This window comes from Takifugu flavidus, chromosome 22 (assembly GCF_003711565.1).
Source record: "Takifugu flavidus isolate HTHZ2018 chromosome 22, ASM371156v2, whole genome shotgun sequence".
Taxonomy (NCBI): Eukaryota; Metazoa; Chordata; class Actinopteri; order Tetraodontiformes; family Tetraodontidae; genus Takifugu; species Takifugu flavidus.
The window spans coordinates 7,807,842-7,831,854 of NC_079541.1; the positions used below are offsets into that span (position 1 = coordinate 7,807,842).

The 24,013-nt window shown below is 45.5% G+C and overlaps 2 protein-coding genes and 1 long non-coding RNA gene across 4 annotated transcripts; 1 reads left to right on the forward strand and 2 right to left on the reverse strand.

The window, feature by feature from the left end:
• Positions 1-76: 76 nt before the first annotated feature.
• Positions 77-2,782, reverse strand: LOC130519198 (uncharacterized). Its single transcript, XR_008948245.1, has 2 exons — positions 2,644-2,782; positions 77-1,563 (listed from the first exon to the last, which is right to left on the reverse strand). It is a non-coding gene; the product is annotated as an uncharacterized LOC130519198 (long non-coding RNA).
• On the forward strand, positions 2,452-5,350 carry kics2 (KICSTOR subunit 2). The gene is made up of 3 exons (XM_057022386.1): positions 2,452-2,962; positions 3,236-3,524; positions 4,284-5,350. Exons 1-3 carry the CDS (start codon positions 2,731-2,733, stop codon positions 5,101-5,103), a joined length of 1,341 nt encoding a protein of 446 aa, XP_056878366.1. The 5' UTR covers positions 2,452-2,730; the 3' UTR covers positions 5,104-5,350.
• A 136-nt stretch (positions 5,351-5,486) lies between these two features.
• On the reverse strand, positions 5,487-22,804 carry LOC130519195 (SLIT-ROBO Rho GTPase-activating protein 1-like). Of its 2 annotated transcripts, none has more exons than XM_057022385.1 (23): positions 22,139-22,804; positions 18,033-18,228; positions 17,505-17,559; positions 17,317-17,424; positions 15,661-15,723; positions 15,105-15,302; positions 14,888-15,016; positions 14,191-14,412; positions 13,933-14,034; positions 12,475-12,672; positions 12,192-12,276; positions 12,083-12,110; positions 11,934-11,967; positions 11,739-11,799; positions 11,591-11,668; positions 11,374-11,508; positions 11,026-11,131; positions 10,067-10,291; positions 9,553-9,632; positions 9,053-9,233; positions 8,586-8,717; positions 8,106-8,448; positions 5,487-7,917 (listed from the first exon to the last, which is right to left on the reverse strand). In XM_057022385.1, exons 1-23 carry the CDS (start codon positions 22,203-22,205, stop codon positions 7,459-7,461), a joined length of 3,285 nt encoding a protein of 1,094 aa, XP_056878365.1. In that variant the 5' UTR covers positions 22,206-22,804; the 3' UTR covers positions 5,487-7,458. The 2 variants fall into 2 exon arrangements, with proteins under 2 accessions (XP_056878365.1, XP_056878364.1); XM_057022384.1 differs by having other exon boundaries at positions 8,577-8,717; positions 22,139-22,803.
• Positions 22,805-24,013: the final 1,209 nt, after the last annotated feature.

Consider the following 24,013-nt stretch of genomic DNA (forward strand, 5'->3'; position numbering starts at 1 on the left):
GCAAAGACTTTCTTTTTCATCTAAGAATCAGAATTTAAAGGTTTTGATGTGTTAATGATTAATTCCATGCACCATATCAGCAAAATGCCATTTTATTGTTTGTATTGCACAAACCTACTACATTAAACCATTTATCTAAAAAACTCGATTCAGTTCATGATTTAATAAATGACAAAATAGAAGTTTCAAAATCATGAGGTCAGATCATGACGATGCTTTTATTCTTCTCCCATAAATTATCTCCTGACCTATTAAAAACTGTAGGAACACAAGTCCTCAGATCATCCCACAGCTGAGGATGACACGAATACCATTTTGATGATCAATCATCACAATCACATGTTAAATCATCACAATCCAGTAAAACGTGCTGCTGCATGCTTAAAAAAGTTTTATAATATTAGTGAGAAATCTTTTAAAGGGAAGAGAAATGCACAATAAAAATGCCTCGCTTACAGACTCCAAAGACAAAGCCTTATCTATCCTGCAACTCTTCCCACCATTATCCACCATAAAAAGTGAAAATAATCACAGGACCTGGAGGCAGACCCCACTAAAAATACTATTTTTGTCATATGGTGAACAAATATGCTTGTCAAATGATAAGATAAGATAAGATACTTTTATTGTCAATTCACTCCATGTTTTAAACATACAGATAAACTGAAATACCGTTTCTCTTCCCTCTAGTTTATCGTGCTGTAAAACTAAAATAAAAAATAAAAAATGAATTGAATAACATAAAATGAAAATATAAATAAGGCAAAAAAGTGGTAAATAAGGTGCCAAAAACATGAATGTACATACAGTGCAATACAATGAAGTGAGGTAGTTTGCTAGAATAATACAAAAATTTCCCTCTATGTGCAAATTTCAAGGGTTTGTGGAGCGCAATTGCATTTAAGTAGAGCTAAGGTCCTGGGGCAGGGGGCAGGGGGCAGGGGGCGGGGGAGGTAGTGGATAGAGTTCAGCATCCTGACAGCCTGGTGGATCAAACTTTTTGACAGTCTGGTGGAGCAGGCCCAAAGGCCTTTTCCCTGATGGCAGGAGGCTGAAGTCGGGGTGGGAGGGGTGGGAGTTATGTATCTTCAACAACGCTGATGGCTCTTCAGGTGAGGCGGGTGTGGAAAATGTTTGTGAGGGTGAGCAGTGGCTGCATTCACTATGCGTTGCAGAGTCTTTCGGCAGGAGGCGGTGCAGTCTCCATACCATACAGTAACACAGCCAGTGATGATGCTCTCAATGGTGCCTCTGCAGAAGGAGCACATGATGGGGGGTGGGACATGTGCTCTACTTTTTTTGCGAAGGAAGTTTAGGCGTGTCTGAGCTTTCCTGGCCAGCTGTGTTGTGTTAGTTGTCCGGGTGAGGTCTTCAGATATGTGTACCCCCAGGAACTTGGTGCTGCTCACCTTCTCCACAGCAGTGCCGTTGATGGTCAGTGGGGGATACTGTGGTGGTCTTCTCCTGAAGTCAGTAACCATCTCTTTGGTCTTCTCTATGTTAAGGAAGAGATTGTTATCTTTGCACCACTGGACCAATGATTGTCTGCAGCGTGATCCTTTTCTTTTTAGAAAATGTTGCGAGAAAGAGACAGAGAGAAAGACAGGGTTAACTGATTCAGATTCAGATTCCTTTGTTTGTCCCACAAAGGGAAATTTACAGCGCAACAACAGCAAAAGCACGCAGAAAAAAAATTAAAATAAGAATAGAAAATATATAAAAAAGATCATCAAAAAAGATCAAAAAGATATAATAATCCAAGAAACTGTCTGACTGTTTTTATAAATCATAATGGCTTGTTAAGGTTTCTATATCATTAATGGTAATATTGCAATTATTGGTGGAATCCAGCTCATCTGTTTTCCTTCTTAAAATGAAAACCAAACTTTCTTCATAATAATCAAGTAAAAAATTATTTTTTACTAACAAATACCACACTGCACGGTATTTTGATTATGATTGCATTCCCCCCTTTGACCACAATGGCTCATTTAAATGTAGATAATTTTAAAAAATATTCCAAAAATATCTTTTCAGGGTTGTTATATATATTTTATTTCCTTCACTCACAAACACACACATACATTTTATGTATATATTGCATAAAATATAGAAATACAGAATTTATTGGGTGCACATGCAGTTTTGACCGTTTTTTGTCTTTTTTGTGCTTCTGTTTCTCAGTATCCATCTCCAGGTATCGCTGACTTCATAGCTGCGTACTGACCTGCTGACCTCTGATCGCACAAACCCACTCAGCCCTTTTATTGATAGCTTGTAATTCAAGTATTTGCATAATTTATTTATTACTTAAATTACATTGACTTTACCAAATACAATGCTTTTTTAAGAAAGTTTTTATTGTACACAGCAAATTTTACAAGGATTTTTATTTACCCCTTTGCTTTACATGTTTAATTTTTCTAGTTAATTTTGGCACTCGTGACTCTCCGTAGTATTTACAGCATCACAGCCAATATGGCGGCGATCAGTTACGGTTATTAACCGCATAGATCCATATTATTTGATATTACCGTTTTAAAATAATATTTGCACTTGTGAGATTACGTTATAAAAGAATGTACGCAGACCTAAAAGTCACTAAGTGGTTTATATTCTGTTCGAAGAATGATCGTTTCTTACCGAGACGTTAGCCTTCTGCGCTGCTAACACGGTCACACGGACCGCTGTCCCGATCAGCGGCTCCGTTTGTCTTCGGCCGTGTGAACAATGACGGACATGGAGGAGCTCCGGCCCGTTCCCCGAGAGCGCGCAATCCTGGAGAGCTTTTTCACGCAGCTCGGCATGTTTTCTTTCGACCGAGCAAAAGACTACGTGGAGAAGGAAAAGGACAACAGCAAGAGCGCCGGAGCGATCTGGGCCGCGCTGCTGGCCGCGCTCGCTCACCTGGCTGCCGCGGAGAAGGTGTACCACAACATGACATTCCTTGGCCAAAAACTGGGTATAAAGCAGCACAAAATTAGCAATAATAATGCAGTTGTGAAGACCTTTTCACGCTTCAAAAGGACATGTAACTTTTGTAAGGAGTTGATTAATTGCAGGTATGCATGCAATAAATGTTGGACTATTATAGATACCAAGTATTAGATCGTTATAGACAAGAATGAAAAATAATCAATCCTTATCTTGGCAGTCTGACACCCAAAGACGTACTCAATTCCAACACCAGAGTTCGCTGTTGCCAAGTTTTAAATGGTTTTCCTCTTCCCTGCAGGAGGTCAGTCTTTTTTTAGCCGAAAAGACTCCATCCGCACCATCTACACCTCTCTTTACAACGAGCTGCGGAAAGTGGTGACAATGGGCCGCAACAGCCAACCAAGCTCCGTCTCCTACCTGGAGGACCTGCTGTCCCACTTGTCGGAACAGCTCTGCCATTTCATCCAGGCGCGCATGGAGATGGCCGACCTGTACGAGAAGATGCACTCACTGGGCAACCAGAAGAGCATCAACTCAGAGGAGCTGCTCACCACACTGGAGGCCGTCCTGCACAAGTATAGCACCAAGTGGGTGTGGCACCTCGGTGGCCATTTTCAAATCTTTTATATGTTAGAATTTTCTCTAAATGTAAGTTTATTATATTAGGATTTTGACAATTTAAGCCAGGGGTGGGCAAACATTTTGATTCGTGGGCCACAATGGGTTCTAACATTGACAAAGGGGCCGGACCAGGAGCAGATGGATGGATGGAGTGCTTTGGTAACCTCACTATTGGAGAAAAAAACACATCTTGGGATATGGAGAAACATGTGCTTTAATTCAAATGAAAATGAGAGAGCATTCAACAAAATATCTGACTTTGGAATGAGTCTTAAAACACTTAAAATCAAATGAATAAAATGTGCCTTTTTAAAAAAAATTAATAACCATTTCTATTTTAAAGTACTGAAAGTTCTGTTATCCTTCAGGATATCACCATCACTCTCCTCCTGACTGTCTTTTTTCTAGTGGGAAAACACCAGAATTGCAGTGAAAATAACACTAACAAGGTTATTCATTTAATTTTTCAAGTTGGCGGGCCGGATTAAAACGTTTAACGGGCATGTCCCGGGCCTTAGTTTGCCCATGCCTGATTTAAGCGCAGAAACCTGCATCACTCAATGTCATGCAGTGGTTACTATTTTTTGGTATTTTAGACAATTGAGGGGAAAAAAGCAGGATTGTGTTTAAAAGCGCACTTTTCATATTTTTATTTTACTCTCATGTTAAAATGTAACAGCTTTTAGATTGAGTAGCAATTAATCGCTTCGGCTTCACTTCTTCAGGTTCCACCACCCCATCCTGGGTCGGACGGAGGAGGGATTCCAGACTGAGGTGGACGTGGTGACTCAGTTGCTGCGCTGTCAGGCTCAGGTGTCGGAGTGGAGCTTCCTGCCCGCACTGCTCAGCCTGCACGGCGCCAATTCCAAGCTGAGCACCTGGGGTCAGTTGTTCCAGCGGCAAAAAGAGACCCGCAAAAATCTGTTTGGGGGCCAATCCCAGAAGGCTGTGCAGCCACCGCACCTGTACGTGTGGCTTCAGCGCCTCCAGGCTGCACTCCTTGCCAAGTTCAGTTTCTACTTCCACGAAGCCCTGAGCCGGCAGACGGCCCCGGCTGACATGAAGGCCTCGACTGCCCGCACTACGCCAGACTACCATGGAAAGATCTGCTCGTTCATCCGCAGGCACGATGCCAGCAACGTATCGCTGGTGTTTGACAACCGCGGCTCGGAGAGCTTCCAGGGCCACGGCTACCACCACCCGCACTCCTACCGTGAAGCACCCAAAGGCGTGGAACAGTTTCCCGCCGTGGTGTCTTTGCCGTCAGGTGAACGTCCGCTCACACACTGGCCCAACGTCATCATGATGATGGGCGACCGTGCCGCTGAGCTGAACACGCTGGAGAAGGTGGTGCACTTCTATGATGATAAGGTCCAGAGCACATACTACCTGAGTCGGCCCGAGCCGCACTTCACGCTGGTGGTTATCTTCGATGGCAGGAAGTCAGAAAAGGACCTGCAGATCACCTCTTTCCTGCAGGAGATTTGTGGCTCGCTGCGGAACTCCAAACCCTTCAGTACCCTGAAGCCGGGATCTAAGGGATGAAATCTTTAAAAAAATCTAACTTCTACTTCTTCCTAAAATTTGGGGTTGTGGTCCAATCAGCAGTGAGACCAAAGGACTTTTCTGAGGACGTCATAATGGTTTTTGGACTTTTAATTTAATCTTTAACAGTTATTTTAATCATTAACATTGCTTCCTGGTTTTAGGTTGCCATTTGATTTTTAAAAAAATTAATCTTACTTTTATGTCCTGCCTCATTTCCTACACAATAAATGACAGTACAGTATAAGATTAGCTTTTTGTTCCTTGATTTTCAGTCACTGATTTGTGATTTCTGACCTAAATCAAAGTGAGCACTTTGACAAAAACAATCCAAATGGGAAAAAATAAATAAATAAACGCAGGACAAAAAATCAAAAGAAGTGTTAACAGCTAATGACCTGGATGCTAATTTATTCAGATTTATTTATAATATAAATACAACACATTGATACAATTCATTTGGCTATATGAGCTCATCTTCAGGAAGCTCCAGTTGGAAATACAGCAACATGAACAGACAAAAAAAAAATCATCTTATTATTCAAAGAAATACCTCCCTTTGAGTTCAAATGCACCAATGTCATGATGCTACATGCCCATTACATGATCCTATACATCAAGGTGCAATGTCACAATGAGAAAAATGGTAAGATTTCTGTCCAGCTAACAAAGACTTCAGGATTATTTCATTCATAGTGCTGCTGCTCTTCAACCAGGACATGCGTGAGTGGCTCCACTACTCCCCCTTAAAACAGACAAGGATTAAAAAAAAAGGCACTTTCACCTAAACACACACTCATGAGCACACACGCGCGCACACACACACACAGTTACCAGCCTGGTTTGAGGCCACATTCAGTGTGCTATTCAAGTGTTTGTTTTAGGGGGCGTCTCACACAAGAGCCCCACCCTGTTAGCTTATTGTGAATTTATTTAACCACTAGTGACTTAACAAGCAGGTAAACTAGTACCACACACTCGTGCACACACGCACAAACACACACACACAGAAAAGTGTCAAGTTTTTTGCACTCCCCAACCTGCACTTGTGTGTGCACATGTAGGCAAGCATGAATTATCAATAATCTATCACTACACTGGTGCTTTTGCATTTATGAGCAAGCAGGACTGACAATGCATGCACGCACACACGCACACACACGCACATTTAACAATCAATATTTAACATTCCCAATAGTTTAAAGAATAAACGGACATCACATGAAATTAAAATGGCTGAATATGTTGCTAAATCCAGAATGAATCTAAATTTGGTGCAGGAACTTTGGGCAAGCCCTTCGAGTACTCAATAGTTCTGCTTAGCTTCAGCTTCGATTTTTTATGGACTAATTCACTCATATTGTCTGTTTTTTTTCTTATCAATGATGATATTTCCTGGATTATTCGATCAATATTTCATCCAGATCACAAAAACTCATGAATGAATCAGGACAAGATTTAAAAGATTGGTAAAAGTGATGGTAATCGTTACAGGTGAAATAGGTCCAAATGAAGACTGGGACAGGTTCTTAAGGTTAATCCTTAGATTATTCACAGACGAGTTGTTGTTTGTTGTTGTATGTTTGAAATTAAAACATTTCAAATATTCACAATTGATATTTACAGGTATATTAATATCTTTCACACACACACACACGCGCACACACAGACACACAAGCCCACCCACCCTCATCCCAGAAAAGAGGTCCTGTTTAAGCCCCACCCATTTCACCCTGTTCATAGTCCCTCCCATCCCCCTTTGAAAAAACACAAAATGGCTGTTTAAAAAGTTAAGTGCGTTGCCACAGCAACCCATCGAACATTCAATAGATGGCAGAACAGTCGTTAAATACTGGAAACATTCATTAAATAGCTGGATGTTGTTCAACACAAAGTGAGTTTTGGCATCACCAAAGACCTCAAGAGGCTTTTGTGGTTTCAAGGTGTAGTGAGTTTTTGTTTGTTTTAGCAGCTGGGAAAAAAACGAATATAAATAAAATCACTCCGAAAGTCATCCCGAATAGTCTCAAGAGGGGATACAGCAGCCAACATTCACGTCACTAAAAACTACATCTTTAGCGGAGTTGAACTTGTCCCCGCGCTTCATTTTTAGCTAACCTTTGATAAATGCTTCGATACATGGAGAAATTAACTCCTACACACCAAGAGAGTAAACACCAACCTGACGACACAGAAATACCATGGCATATCATATATTATGTTATTACTACATTGAATCTTTCCTCCTATCCTCAAGGGGATTATTAACATTTCGCTGTACCCTGATCTCCTCTTCTTGCCCGGTTTTGGCCTGGGTTGGCCTGATTCGGCCGTTCCCTTCCGGCCTGGTTTGGCTCACATGGTGCAGGATTTGTCCAGTGGCGGTGGGAGGGGAGGGGTGCTGCTCTTGGGAGGGACGACAGGTTTGGGCCTGAGTGCCGGGGGCCGCAGCGGAGCCACGATGCGATTGGTGGTGGCGGCCACTGGCTTGAAGGAGCCCAGGGTGTCAGGGGAAGGATTGGCTGGTCTGGGAGGTCCAGGTGGAGGCCCTGGGAGGGGGCTCATGGGGCTCATAGGGCTCAGGGGGCTCGGTGTGCCAGGAGTGCCAGGAGTTCCAGGTGTGCCGGGCGTACCGGGGGTTCCTGGAGTGCTGGGGGTGCTGTGGGGGCTTGGTGATTCTGAGGAGCAGGTGGTGATGGGACCATTTTTTACCTGGTCCAGAGTGTCGAGAACCACGTCTGGAGCTGGCCGGCAGCCCTGCCGCTCCAGCTGCCTCAGTTCTCCCAGAGCCACGGTCACTGTCTCCTCAATGTCCTGCAGGGCCAGAGACCACCGTCTTTACGACACGTTTACATCTCTCTGACCGGGACATGAATTATTCCTCTCAGAGGAAATGTCAGTTAATGTTTCACACTTAAGATTTAACAGTCACACGAGGTGACAACACAGTCACCATGGTAATCTAGCTTCAGCCAGAACTCTGAATGAGGCCTGTTTCTTACCTGAGCCAGCGTGTCAGCGTCCAGCATTCTGGACCGATGGGATTCACCAAAGCCGTGCTGCCCACTGCTCGAGCGCCTGATGGGCGTGTCCTCCGGCCTCCGCAGTGATTCGTGCCGACTCACGGTCATGGTCACTGCGGCCGCTGAGCGGCGTCGGCGCTCCGGACTGTCGAGGGGCGGGGTCAAACCTTGACCCCTTCCCAACAGCAGCTCTCTGGGACTAAAGTGACCTGTCACCGGAGGGGAACTTCGCTCCATCACACCCCCGTTGCCATGGCAGTGACTGTCATTCGAGCGGCCAAGGGGGCGGCGGAACAAGCCATCAGTCCGCTTCCTCCTGTGGCTGTAAACAGGAAGTAGAAAGACTAGTGTCAGGTTTACTGTGATTAATGAGGAGTTAATCAGACTAAACCAGCTTTAAACCAGTTGTTTTCAGGCTGGATGCTCTGGAGATAATAAAAAGTGTCTTACATGACAGACCTGTTGTAGGTCTCTGGGGGTCTGATGTCAGTGGGGGAGCTCAGTTCGCTCCTGGACCTCTTATCGTCAGTACTGCTGCTTCCTCCGTCACTGTCGGCTTTCTGACTGAGCGTGTCTGACATGGCGTCGGCCCTAAACACGCCAACAGACCCTCAATCAGGACAAAAGTCACTCTGAGACAACTGAAGCAGCGACGGCTGTCAAACACCAATTTACTGATCAATATCCTGCCACTAGAGGCCCTCCGCTCAGTATGGCTGGTAATAAACTGGCTCTTCAAATCAGTCCACAACAAATCCTCTCATCAATCACCACAGCTCCCCAGTGGATCCGCCTGGCCACAGTCTGATATTCAATCACTTCGCTGCTGTATGACATATTTAAATCATCTAATTTGAGACATTTGTAGTTTTGTTCTGTAGAACTGGGACACACATACTGTCAGTAACAACAGTCCGTGTACTCGCCTGTCCTTCACCACGATGTACTGATGCGGCACCAGGCCGTGGTTGCCATTGAGACGCCCCTCCCACCAGTCATGTGACGCGCGCTGGTAGAGCTGCAGCGACGCTCCCTTCTTGAAGGACAGCTCACGGCCCGACCGGCCCACATAGTCAAATCTTGCCACTGCCTCTACCGCCTCACCCTCTGTTGGAGAGAGATGAGGGGGAGGGGGCGCGGGGCAGATGAGAGAGAGAGAGAGAGAGAGAGAGAGAGAGAGAGAGAGAGAGAGAGAGAGAGAGTTCAACCTGAACCTGTCAATCAGCTTTGCTCCTCCCACAGCTCAACCAATCACATGATGGTGCGGGATATTTTCGAGAAATTGCACAGAAGGGATATGGGTGGTGTGGAGAAGGGCGGGATGGACGGTGGAGATGTCTCCATGGTTGCTGTTGCCGTAGCAACGCCTCTCCGCCAAGGATTGGAGTGTGGGCGATTGTGTGAAGGTCAGGCGGGTCACACATACCCTCATCGCTGGTCTGGGTCTCTGTGCCGCCATCGGGCTCGGCTTCCTCCAACGCCCCAGGCTCGCTGAACGGACTCTCGCTGTGGAAGGAATGACAGGAGGGTGGAGGAAGAATGCATCAGAATGCAATCCATTCATCAAGGAAACAAAGGGACGAGTCGGGAGGGGTGATAGCGCAGATGGAGACAACGCTGCCAATCACAGTCTGAGGTCATGTGACTACCAGGACATACAGTTACCATTAGCTGCCCATTAGCTGCTCATTAGCATTAACTTTATGTAATATTTATAACATTCAATTTCCTCAAATTAATGATAATATAGAAGGTCCATACCAGAAAAGGTCTTGAATGAAGACAAATTGTCAACTACTGGTGTAAACCCAACAGAAAAAAAACATTCATTTCTTGTTAACTAATAATTTTAAGTTGATGACCCATCTCGATTAAAAGTGGAAATAATTCTATTATTTGGATGAAAGTCATGACATAAAAATGTGCATGTCCGGTCTCACCAGTACTGGTCTCCAGTCATGCACTTCTCATAAACAGGCCCCGGCAGCTCCTTCGTGTCTGGGAAGATGTTGTCATGGTTCAGGATGACCGTCTTGATGACCTCGTTCACATGGGCCTGACACGCCACCTGGTCGAGCGTCTCTGGCGTGGGCAGGAGGGTGGGGCCGAACACGATGGCCAGGTTCCCAGCATCCATCATGTTCTCGTCGCTGTACTGTGAGAGACTGGGGGGAGGACAGCGTCAGCACAACTGCGAGTGAGCTGGGCTCAGGTTCAAGTCAGGTTTAAACAACAGCAGATGCCGGCCGTACAAATGCGAAGAAGAAAAACATACTGTATATGTGATGTAAGCTATGCAGTAGTTGAGTTGGAGCTTTTTGGAATGCATAGGTGGAAACAAGTCTCCTAGGAGATGAGTTTGAATTTACATGGAATCTCTTACTATCCCTGGATGTCCTATAGAACCCCAGAGCCTGACCCAGAGCAGTAAAACGTTTCACAGGAAGAAGCCTTGTGCATGGCCATACAAGTAAAGAAGTGGAGCTAAAAGCGATCCCTGCAGAACTCCATATTAAATGTATTGTAATAAAGGAATGAAGTTCCTGAGGGTTGGACGATGGTGATATTATGAGGTGTAGTCTGTACTTAACAATGTTTTCTTCACAGAGGAGATTATGTATGTAAAGAAAACCTTAATTTAATGATGTCTTTATTTGTGCCTTCATTCATGCTTTTTTCTAGGAGGAGGAGCTTTATATAAACGCCATTGATCTGGTAACAGATTCTGCTGCTACATCAAGAGCAGCTCCCTCAGTCTGTCTGAGAGGCTGTGCGTATGATTCCAGCAGCATTTTAAGTGCTCACTTCACCTCGAGAGCAGCTGTAAAACTGCGTTATGTGACAACATAGCGATGGACGCGATGATTGATGGCGAGGGAGTCCTCTGATGCTGACTCACTGGTTGAGGAAGGCGAACAGGTAGCGCATCACCACCAGAGTTGCCCTGGGGACGCCCAGCAGGATTTTGCGGATACACTGCGCCCTCTCGTACATGTTCTCGATCCCTGTGGCAGCGGCGAGAAAAAGAAGAGCAGCTGGTTTCATATTTCAGCTGTGAGGAAGACGAGTCCCAGACTAAAAACAAAGAGAGCGAGACGCCCCCACGGTAACGATATAAACATTAGCAGTCAGGAATTATTGCTTCAAGTATAACAAATTAAAAAGTAGAGATTGACAGTAGAGGAAGCCAGGACTGTAGCAAAGGTGGAGGTCAGATACATTAACAGACACCATCACAGGTACTTACGGACACAGGAAATGAGGTCATTGAAGCGTTCTTTTGGAAACAGAGGGTTCTCCAATCCTCTGAAGTAAAGCTTCAACACTCCGGCCACTGAGTTGATGTCCTGGTTGCTCTCCTCATCAATCAGTGGGTCATTACCTTAAATGGAACAAAGCAGAATAAGCCACGTCCCCACCCGCCCCGATTAGTTGGTCATGTGACCTTCAGGTGGCTGGCTCACCTCTCTCAAAGGAGTTCTTGATGTCGTTGACCTCCACCTGCGATCCGGACACCCTGAAAATACCCTGGTGCTGAAGACCTGGGGAGAAAAGATTCATATTATGAATACAGGCGTTTATCTCCACATAAATCTGAACGCTGAAACTCACCGTGTAAGTTGATGTAGCGGATGCAGCTCTCCACCAGCAATGGTATGGCTTTGGTTGAATCCTGTAATCACACAAATACAGCCGAGTTCTGCTTCTGCAACCACATTTTTGAGGCGAAACTTTTCGCTGCAACACGTCTGACTCTCAGGTTTGGAGCCGTGAGAGTGACAAAAATAGTCAGGAGATGAAATCTACCTGGTGCTTGCTGTGGGAGTTCTTCCGCCCACGGCTGAAATGAGCACAGAGACGAGAGAGTTACGGCGCAAATTGAGGTGGCGAGAGGTGAGGAAACACTTGTTATTAAAGTGGGGATGAAAAACAGGCGGAGCAAGGTGAAATCATACCTGGTAGTCAGCAGCTCAGCCTTATATCCTGGGAGAGAACAAGGAAGAGGGTAAAGATAAGAACGGCCTTTGTAATCAGGCGTAAAGCACAAAATGTCGTATATCTCACCCTCGGCTAGCGCTTTCTTCAGGATGTCATGTTTGGCCTGAAGTTTGGAAATGAGATTACTGCCTTCGAGATACTCGCTAAATTTCTGAGGAGCAACAATGCAAAAACAGACGGCGAGTCAGTCCGACAGGGGGCGCTTGTACAAAGCGGTCAAAATCACGACGTTCGTGTCATTGAAATCAGCTCAAGTATGTTTGATAGTTCAATTTTGATGACATCACAAGTGGGTGTGTTTATGTCTGCAGGCCACACCCATCTGCCGGCTCGTGTCAACGTTTCTCACATTGAAGTAGAAAAGCTCCGTCTCCTGCTGATTGGCTCGTCTCTTGGCGAGACTTGGCTTGTTCAAGTAACCGTCGGAAACACTGGACTTGACCGACTCGGAGGAGGGACTGTGGGTGAAGCTCTGTGAGACGTCGCAGTCGTCCAACACCGTCATGTCCTGCAGGGTGGTTAGGGTGGCGCCCCAGGTCTTCTTCACCTGCAGGTGGGACAGGAAGCAGATGGGTGAAATGGTTTCTCCACATTAAACAAGGGTTGAAGTCGAAACTTTTAAAAAATGAACCAGTCAATAAATTTCATTAGTGTGTGATGCTGCCTGGATCATTATAACTTCTTCAACAATGAATTTAGAGTGCGGGCTGCACTTGTGTGTGTGTGTGTGTGTGTGTACAGAAGCTGCTGAGACACGCAGCTCATGGATCTATGGCCCTTCAGCATGTTTCTGCCCTTCAGGTCAGTTACAGATGCCCTCTGTGCACGCTGCAAGACGAGCACAGGTTGCAGTGGAGGCGCCGTTAGATGAAACCCATTTATTTTTAGAGTCTACATCTGCTGCATTATCACCCCATTAAAACAGCATAAATTAGCATCATTTACAGGAAAGTTTGTGAGTGTCAGAAAAACATTGGAGGCTTTTGGAGACTGTGGTGAACCAGTTGTGTTTTTAAACTCACTGGAAATATAAATAAGTGGATGAATCATCTGCACCCCTACTAGCATGATGAACTTTTTTTTTAACCTTTTTGTATGCGTGAATCATTTTTTTAAACCAGTGACTCTAGTTTGAATGTGATTGGATGCAAATTCATTCAGTGCAAAATAACTCATTCCTGATTAGCTTAAAATAGCATGAAATAATAATAGACAACAATAGAAAGTCGAACAGGTCTGTGATTTTAAGTGCCAACAGGAAGTCCACCATTAGAAACATGCCGTATCACGTCGAACAGTCCACCGTGGGCTACAGAAAAAGTGTCTCCACATGCAGTGCAGTGCACTTTATGCACATGATTGTCCATTCTTTCCAGCCACATGATCCTTTTCCTGCTCAAACCTGTATTTTTGTAGCCATTTTATTTTTTTCCTCTGAGGTGTAGTTAGGTTACTGATCAAAGGCAAACTGAAGGCAAACGATATCTTTTTCACAGCACCTGGACCAACAAAATGAGCCAGATTCTCTATCATCCTACATGTGTGTGTGTATGTGTGTGTGAGTGTGCTGTCAGCTCATTGGTGAAAGGGCAATATGGGATGAAGCAGTGAAGCAGCCAATAAAACAAGTCCTTGCAAAAGGTTCCATTCACAAAGCTCTGAATACAAAAATTCATTATAATTGATTCAAAGTTAGACTGGAATCATTTTGCTCTCAATTCCAAATCTCACATAAAAGTGAATTTTTGTTTGCTAGCACAGTTTAGCCACATTATCGTGAACATTTTCGTGTTTTATCTTGTCTAACCTCTTCGTTCTCAATCTTGAGAGATGCCAGTCGGGTCTGGAGCTGAGTGAGGCGGAGGGTGAGCTCAGCCTGGACCTGCTGCTGGGAGATAATCTGGGTCACCTGACAGCAAGTGGAGGAAAACAAGATGATAATTAATGACAGTCTAACATTTATAAATGTCCAGACGCACTCAATCCCTTTTGAAAGGCACAAAAACAGTTTAAATGAAATGACAGAAGAAAAAGGTCACAGAAAAGCGTTTGCATTGACACTGACCGCATCGCCCATGTGGGCCTGGAAGCCGAAGCGCTGTGGTGGACAAAAGGCAGTGGGATAGAGGCCCAGGAGACGCTGCCTGTCTCGGGCTGGGTCCAGGCCCTCCACAGCCCCCTCCAGCACCTCCAGACCCGCCCTCCTGGAGGCTTCAAGGCTCAGCTCGGCTGATAGGTAGGTCCTCAGAGCTCGGCTCAGACTGGAGTGGTACCCTAAGTCACAGCACTGACATGAAGGGTTAAACTTCAGTTATTAAGCATCATTTCCACAGGAGCAGTTTTTATTCCTCATGGCTAAATACCTACAAGCATCTTCTGCTGGGTGTTGTTTCTCAAACTGTTTTTTATTAAATTTATGACCAGAACAACACGTTTGCACTCTCTTTCCCTATAAAACTGTCATTTTTAAGCCCCCTGACTGCTGCTGAAGTGCACCCTGGGAGTTGTAGTTTACCACCCGTAATAAAAGCTCATAAGTGTTATGAGTCCTGAAACGTCACCGGTGGGAATTGATTGTTCAGCGGCTGTAATTTCACAACAGTTTAGCACCAAAAGATGCAGCCAGAAGTGATAATTGCTCATCTGGGACCCCTCGCTGTTTTCTTCACTTCACACTCACCATTACGCCCGATTTTATTTAAGTTGGGGCTTTCTGTGGCTTTTTTCCCCTTTTAAACGTGACTCCCAAGAGCGCTACTCACGTCAATGATATCGGGCAGGTCATGGATGTAGTACTTGAAGACGGAGGCATTGGTGGCCTCCAGGGTCAGCAGATACTCGTTCCTGGCTTTAAGAGTCTTCAGTTTGTTCTCCGAGTACTTTGCTTTTCTCTGAAACAACAGACAAAGAAAGGTGAAATCGTTATTCTATTCTGATTCTGTTGGAAGTCGATCAGAAGTGTCCAAATCTTTCCCATACCTTCTCCCTCATCTTCTCCATCTTGCGGGCAGCATTGCGTCTCTGGTGGCGCTCCTCTATCCGCAGGCTGAAGACGGGCTCCCCGCCTCCTCCTACCCCAGACACGCCCTTCACCCGCTCCTCCTGACGCTCCGCCTCCCTCAGCTTGGTTTCGGCGCTGATGGTTTCCGCGTGATACATGTGATATGTCTTCATCACCTGTGCAGAAAACGTCAGAGAATTTGATTTGCACTTGTACTCCTCCGCGTTTCATCTCTAATCTGGTTTTCAGGGTTTTGGAGCAGAAGCTTTTAAGATGTTTTGGAGACAATGTCCTCATCTGCGGCTTTTAAAGACCTAAAAATAAACCACTGACGCTCCTGCAGAATAAAACCGTCTTTAACTATGAGGCAGGGGAGATGATGATGGTGTCTCTGAGTTGTTGCTTGTCCCAGTTTTTGTGTGGTTACACTTTAGAATTCCTTCTGAACAAGCAGAAAACTCATTAACCTCAGAGTTCATGTGTTCATGGTGTCTGCAGACATTCAATGTTTCCGCCTGTTTTCAGTTGGTTTACCGTGTAAAGCTCGTTCAGGAGCTTCATTAGATCCTCCTGTAGCTGACAGATGATCTCTTTACTCTGCAGGAAAAAGAGAGAAAGGAATAGTCGTATCAAAGATGGTTAAAATCACGTGAACATTTTTGCAAAGCTAAAGCTAAAGCCAAAGCTAATACAGTATTTCATGTGAAAATGTTCGAATGTAACTTAATAAAACAACAATGGGAAAGTTCTTCCTGCCCTGTCCAACATCTAAAGCGGGGACTGTCGGCCATCTTCGTGTCCCTGTGTGAACGTCAGGCAGAAGTGCAGCTCCAATTCCCTCAGCTTCCTCATTATTTAAGGACAGATACTTTAAATAAAAGAGTCACGCACTGGTTAAGAGACATCCATCATAAATAAATGACCGCATACAAACAAATGAATCATAAATGTGGGAAAAAAAAGTTAACTCGGCTTCCTGCTCAATCTGTGGCTCATGCATTAAACAGCCCCTCCAGTTCAGGGCAGAAGTTATGTGGCACCACGCTGCCACATTAATATTACATTATGCTAAATGACTGCGTAATCCCTGGATGGATGATTCTCGTTCCCATGACACCCGGATCAGCTGAGTCTGTCGCCGTGGCCGCGGGGCCATCAGCCCAAGCTGTGGCTCTCTTCCTGGCATCCCTCCTCAGCTCTCTGATGTGATGGAGGTCTCACTGTTTATAGCTTCTGGCAGCCGCTGCACTTTAGTTAGCATGAATAAAAGACGAGCCAGAAGAGAGATTAATAATGAAGACAGCGAGCTGAAGCTGGAGGCGGGCAGGGGTCCGTGTGTGTGTGTGTGTTTAATTTGCTAAACTCTGAGAGACTCCTACAAACCTCAGAGGGACACTGACTTTGCTTTTCATTAGAATAAAGTCTTGTACTTACAGGAAGCAGGACGGATATTTACTGTTGACATGTTTCGGCTGCGTTTACAGCGGTTACAGATCAGAACATGCCGAGTCAAACCAGGCACATGAATAAATATGCAGTTATGGAAAAGAGGCAAAATGCATTAATTAATCCTTAATTGGTTCCGCATATGAATAATAGACAGAAAGCTCTGGTCATGTGACTGACAGCCCTGTGGCCCCCATGACAGCAACCACCCAATGGATGTGGATGAGCTGCTCCTCTTCAGGGAGGGCCGATAATGTCCTTTACAATGAAAACAGGATGACAGACTGGTTGGTTTCTCTTTTGAAACCAAAAATAAAATCAGTAAAATACTATTTGCTGCCCAGACACACAGACAGAACCTGATCGATGACTGACGAGTCGCTGCAAAGGTCATTTTAAGCCCATCCTCAGAATTCCTGCCATGGACTCGCTTGTTCAGCTCTTTTAGCTGATTTCCGTCATTTACCTGAAATATTGGCTGCAGAACTATAACTTGTAACGACGTCTTCGTGATAGCCTGGCTGCGCGGGTTAATTCTCCCGCTTATCTGCGATTAATCCCAACTGCAGCTTTCACATATTAACGACTCTATTTTTCTTGGTAGGGAAGGAAATTACAGGACTTTTATCTCTTTCATGCAGCCAGAGAACATTTAAAGCAAAACAGGACAGAGGAGGAGGACAGAACCAGACTAGGACCATTAAGATGTTAATGAGCAGGCGGGACCGAAGAGACACCCCTCACCCTCTTCAGCAGGCGCGCCGAGTCCTCACTGATGTGCGTGAGGCGGCTGATGACGTTGTTCAGGTAAAGGTCGCTGAGCGTGGCGTGGTCTTTACTCTCCCTCCTCACCTGGACAGAAATCAATGAAGATCAGTTTTTTTTTACACCCCTCACTTCAGAAGAAGAACTCGAGGAACCAAACGACTGACCTGGTTTAACAGCAGGTACCAGCAGTTGACAGGAGAGAGAAGGTTCTGATCCTTCCTGGAGGGAGGAAAACCTTGATGAGGGGTGTTTTATTAGCCAGGTTCAGTCCTGACATTTACACGTTTAATCACAAAAACCTGATTCAAATATCCTGATAAATTGGCCTTCAAAGTTAAATTCATTTCACATGCAGCGAATTTACAAAGTTCAAGCGTTAAGCATAAATGCGCCTAAAATTTAACCGGTGAAAGTGATGTACCGCCACAAAAAAGCACATAAAGAAAGGCTGGCGCAGCAGGAGGCACAGAAGGACGTCACCATGACAACCGATCTGATTCCTCTGCACCTCACATGTAGATTCTTAGTGACATGTGACGGATATTTTATACCTCATTATTGGATCCTAAATCAGAAAAAATAGAATATTTCCCACATAACTAGTACCATAAATGAACTCACACACACACACACACCACACACACACACACACACACACACACACACACACACACACAGACACAAAACCCTACTTGTATTGCTGATGGTCTTTCGTGCTCCGTGTTTTGGCCATGAACCTCTCGGCGAGCTTCTCCAGGTTCCTGGAATATTCGGTTTCAATCTCGGACTTCTTCCTGAAGAAGTCCTGCAGGTCCTGAAGCAGCTGGACTCGCATCTCCGTCTGCTGCTCCAGACACCGCTGCTGCTCCACCAACTGGGTCCGCACATCTACACAAGAGGAGGCCCAGAATCAAGATGGAGACCTGGAGGGTTGCTGTTCCATCAGAGACGGTTTAAACAACTAAATCATCTAAAACGCCATCGGACCTTCTAGAATCTCGTCTTCTCAGTATTATTTGCTCACTGACAATTTGAAGGAAATTAATTTCTCAGCAACACAACCATATGATCCTAAAAATTGCATTTGCCTCGTTAATTGGCACCAAGTTGATGGGGCGTTTATTTCTAATAGCTTAATGTGCTAATCAATTAAATTAGCTGATTGTTTAGCGCCCCTCCTCTTCATTCTCCCCTCACTCCCTCTTTTTAATCCCTTATAATTCCTAATGAAGACTGTCCATTTTCTCAGAGGAGTCACCTTGGACCACATCCCTAGCCTGTATCACAAACACACAAACACACACACACACACACACACACAGTCCTACAGTCAGCATGGTGATGCCTGACTGCATGCTTCACTGGTTGTGCTGTTTCAGAGCAGATCTATCTGCAGCAGGAGGGAGAGTGAGGATAGAATACACAATAAGCCTGCCTCTCTCTCCTTCCTTCGCTCATACACACAGACTAACACACAAATACACGCACACCGATCCCTGGGGGACCCTATCCACTCCACTACCTGTTGTCTTGGCAACCACACACTGTGGGTAAACCATATGAGGACGAAGGTGAAGAAAAGAGCTTTGCTACACGTGTGTGCGCTTTCACACACACACACACGAGCATGCGCACATGCTCTATAGATCTCACAGCTCCATGAAAGTCCACGTCAGTTTGTGTGTATCGATTCTTCCTGTCGTTAGCTGGCTAATTTAAAATGGCTGCCAGCTCATCTTGAGCTGCAATACTTTCATACAGAAGAATGTTTGAACTTCAGTCATGAGTCGCCGTGGCTAAAAATGCTGGATCCCAATTGGCTGCTGGACAACTGGACTATGGTTCTGTGGCTGAACTGGTAGCTGATTCAGGTGTCGTTATTTCGCTAATGACTTTTAGCGAATGAAATTTTGTGCTCAACATTATAGGATGCTTCAATCAATAACAGATATGTAAAAAAAATCACTAACGCAGAAAACACAGTCTTCAAACCCTAAAAAAAGCTAAAGAGGATTTCTTACATCCTTTTTTTAGGAGGGAGAGCTCTGGTGGTGGCCACAAGGGGGCAGTCGACTAGAGCGGCCCTTGATTGTTGCGATAAGTGCTGAAGTAAAAGTATATTTTATCACTAAAATGTACAAAGTGATGTGAGACTCTTCATATAAAGGTTCGTCAGAAATGACAACTCTTTGATGATGGATTTCTATCCGATCTCCATTTTTAACTTCACAATACATAATTGAAATTGTCACTTGGAGCCCTGGGTGGAAAATCTCAAACATTTTAATAACACGTATAAAACATTTTACTGATAAAGAACACAAACACAACAGACTTTGGGAGGTGGTATGAACAGAATTTATCTGCTCAAATAAGAAGCGAGTAGCTTAATTGGCGTATTTCCACTCAGACTGTCTCAGATTGTCTGTGGGACGTGATAAAGATCTTTGATATGGGGGAAGAGGGTGGGGGGGATTCACCGAGGGGGCCAGATTTGATCAGCGAACCTCCGCTGCTCAGATGGCTGAATGTGAAAAGATCCTCCGCACGTTGAGCGTTTGATGTCAGGAGGCGTCTGCTCAGGAAGCCCGCGTGTCCTCGGAACAACCTCGGAGACGAGACTCTTTAATCCAGTTACAGCACGAGGGAGACGGCACGATGAAGATCCAGCACTCATTCACGTTCTTCTCTGTCGAGGAAACTCTTAAGATGAAAAATCTGCTCTAGGTTTTTTATTTTGCCCGTCGTAACGTTTAATTTTGCAACGAGAGTTGCACTGAAACTAAAGACTGAATGAAGTTCAGCTCAGATCAGCAACATTTTCTTTACGTGTTTTAAGCATAAAAATGCAGAATGCACCAACATATATGATGTTTCGAGTCCTTCCATTGGACAACCTACAAGCGATGACGTAATGGGGCGGAGCCAGTTCACCACCCGCAGACTCAGGATCAGATTCAGACTGACAGTAAATTTCAGGAAGAGTTAAATTAATGAATTAAAGACCTCACATTTGTTCGGTATTCATGAGGTTTCAATGGAAACAAAATCTGGTTTCCTTCCTTCCTGTTGCGTCTCTAAACTGCTGCTGACGAATCCATTCATTTTTCCCTCTGGGATGATTCATCCATTCACACATTGCCGCACGTTTATGGCGAGGAAGCTTTAGCTGGGCGATGCCATGGGAACGACGCCTCATTTTCACCATGACGACCAGGTTTGAGGATATGAATGCTTACTTCCGGCGTGTGAGGTCATCAGTCACCTGAGCAGCGGGAAGCGTCTCCTCTCGACGCCCCTCCTTTCGCTTTTCTCCCCATTTGCATTTTCTCATTAAACCGACCCTCGTCTCCTTCACAGAGAGGAGGTGTGACTGATCCTCCCATGTTAGCAGCGCGCTCAGTGAGCGCCGCACGCCAAAATACGTGCCGTCAGCAGTGTGCATAATCTCCCAAGCTACCATCAGATCCACCTCACTCCGGCGTAACAGCCCCCAACACCACCGCCGCGGACTGGGAGGCAGCAGCCACCTCCTGTGTATACATTCACATGCTGCCTCATCCAGCCAATCAGGAGCCAGAACAAGGAGGCAGACTTTAGAGGCACATAGTTACAGATGTACAGGAGGTGGGGGGGGGGGCGGTCAAACGGGGAGAGGGGGCCCTATCGGAGGGGTCATTTCATCACAGGGCATTCCTGAGCGTGTGCAGCCAGGACACCACAGCAAGGGCCACACACACACACACACACACCACACACACACACACACACACACACACACACACACAAAGTGATTTCCAGTAAATTCATGAAGAAGACTGTCTTACAACTGTGGCGAACGACAAAGGAGAAATATATTTCAATAGACACACATCCATCTCTGCATGAGTGTGCGTGTATGTGTGTGTTACTCTTACACACGTCTCTCCTTCCTAATTGCTCAGAATTGAGATTATCATGGGGGGTTTGTGATAGAAATTCAAAGTCACATGACTGTAGAAGCTGTGGAAGACAAACACGGATGGCGACGGCGATGGCGTGGGCGTCGATGGCGAGTGAATGTGTGAGGAGCCATGTGGCGGCAAGAGGAGGGCTGAGTCCTGCGTTCGTGGGTAAAGGTCAGACATTTTGAACCTCGCAGGTGAGGAGATCCACAGCATCACCGGTTCAGGACTGGTCGCCAAAGGTCATTTGACTTTAACTGTCGCCGTCCCACAGAGTGGCGGAGACGATGGTAACCATGGTGCCAGGGGGCGGAAGAGGAGGAGGAGGAAAGGAGTCATGGCAACCACAATTTCAGGGATGAGTTTGCCATCATCACCTTAAGCATCCCCAGATTAGCAACACCATCTCTAGAGTCATCTATGAAGATCCCAGACGCGTGCGCGCACGTGCACACACACACACACAGTCTCAGAGGAATACCAATGGAAAGATTCACAGACGTGGACAAACTGGTCTCGGGTCTGAGAGTGAAGACCACACCATCTGAACAGAGGAAGGTGCTCTGCAGAAAAAAACGCACGCACGCGCGCGCAGACACACACATGCATGCACCCTTCTCCCCCTCCTCCCCCCCTCAGGCGCCATGCAGCACTCAGGATGAACCCAGAAATCCTGACGTCTCCCAGTGAGGTGTCAGAGCAGATACACACGCTCAGTCCAGTGTGTGAGTGCAAAACGTGCTACCAGACAGGTGCGCGCGTGCGACCGTGTGCGTTCGTGCGCTTCACGCGCGTGCACAGGTGAGGAATGGTGGGTGTGACCGTGTCATTAAGAATAAAAACCATCAGCTTACCTTTAACCTGACTCTCGTATTCGGCCAGAATTTCTTTGTCTTTTTTGCTTTTGTTTAAGTTTGACATGTCGCTGCGATGCAGGTGATGAAGAGCAGGTGAGAAGAGGAGGATGAAGGTGAAGACGGGAAAAAGGATCCAGGTTACTTCCCTCCGTTCGCGCCGCCCGAGGCTTCACCCGCAAACATTCCCTTTAGATCCATTCAGTGCCGCAGCAGCAGCTAGCAGTGGCCCCGCACCTCCACGCTGAGGAGCAGGAGGAGTAGAGGGAGGAGGAGGAAGAGGGAGGGAGGGGAGGAGACGCGCGTGGAAAATCACGCACGCTCAGAGTGAGAGATTAGCCACGCGTGACCGCTGCCTGCATCAGCCACCCCGATAATAAAAGTAATCAGATTTCCATAAAGACAATTTGATTCTTCTGGCGCAACTCGTACGTGCACAGACGCGCGCATGCACGCTGACGCACCGGTCTGCAGGGAGGGATGAGCGGGCACACGCCCAATAGGTACAGACGGACCACACACGCGCCCGCGCAGAAACGATCTGTGCTCTTATCGTCACCCCGACATCACCTTTTCACGCGTGCAGCCACGCACACGCACGCGCAGTGCGCTCAAACGGAAGGCGTGAAGCCAATACTAATATTGAAAAATTAAAAGCCGGTGAGGAAATGGGTGTGTGCGGCCTGATGGCGGGATTCCAGCCGAGAGTGACGGCTGGGGTGACCAATTAGAATCCTGGAAATAAGAATCAATGAATTAAGAACGGAACAGAACAACTACATTTAAAAAATAGAACGAGGCTACGAATTTAAAACAATGTGATTCTATACAAAGCTATTTTAAAAGTCTTTCAAGCACCCGATTATTGAGTACTGATTTATCAGTCAGAGCAACAATTCTTGTTAAACCATTTTCGGAAAACATGTTATTTCCCGACCCTTTATTTGTTTTAAATTGAAATTTGGTGTATTGTTTAAAAAACAAACAAAAAGAAAACAAACGTAGTTAAAACACTATATTTAAAAATAAATAAGAATAAAACGAACGCTGGAACTCAGATTGTGGATCTTTGTCCCCCCTCTAGTGGTCAAACATGATAATTGTCAACTGTAGACGGGTTATTTACAATATACAGTACAGTTGCAATATTTTTAGATTTTTTGGGCGAATTAAAACCAATATTTATTTTGTAATATGCGATGTAACCCTTCACGTTATGATAAAAGAAAATGGAGACAGACAAGAGACATGCAAAAAACAAGCAGCAGAGCAAGAAGATAAATTCTATTTAATCTGCATCTTTGTCACTATAGTGCAGAATTTATTTTAATTTATTCCATCCAACTCATCAGCACAGTAAAGAACCTTGCTCCTTGTAGCATTCCAGGGTGGTTTTAGCATTGACGGTTTAAACACCTCAGTAAAATTTGTTTCTATTTCAGGATTGCTTATAGTGATAATAGTCAGACAAAGTCAGAGCTGTGACAAATGATGACGTGAGCACGGAACACCTATGACAAGGGCTAACCGAGGATCAGTGTGTGAACTGCAGCTACATGACTAGCTAGTCTGCGGTGGAAGGGCAGCAGCGGATCTGGTGCCGCTGTAGGTTCTCCAGTGACCAAACATCCTGTCAGACAGGTTCTCTAGTGCCACATAGTAAGAGGCATAAAAAGACCACTTGGCAACTAAGTCTAGCAGCTTGGCGTCTCAGTTTTCAGAGATGAAGTTGGTCCTCAACCCTGAGACAACTAGACCCTCTCACTTACCGAATGCCTACAGGCTGTTGCCCCCTTGAGTCTGGATGAAGCTCCAGCACCTACAAAAACAGGAGATTCTTCTTTAAGTCCTCCACCTCAGGCTGTTTTTTTTTGT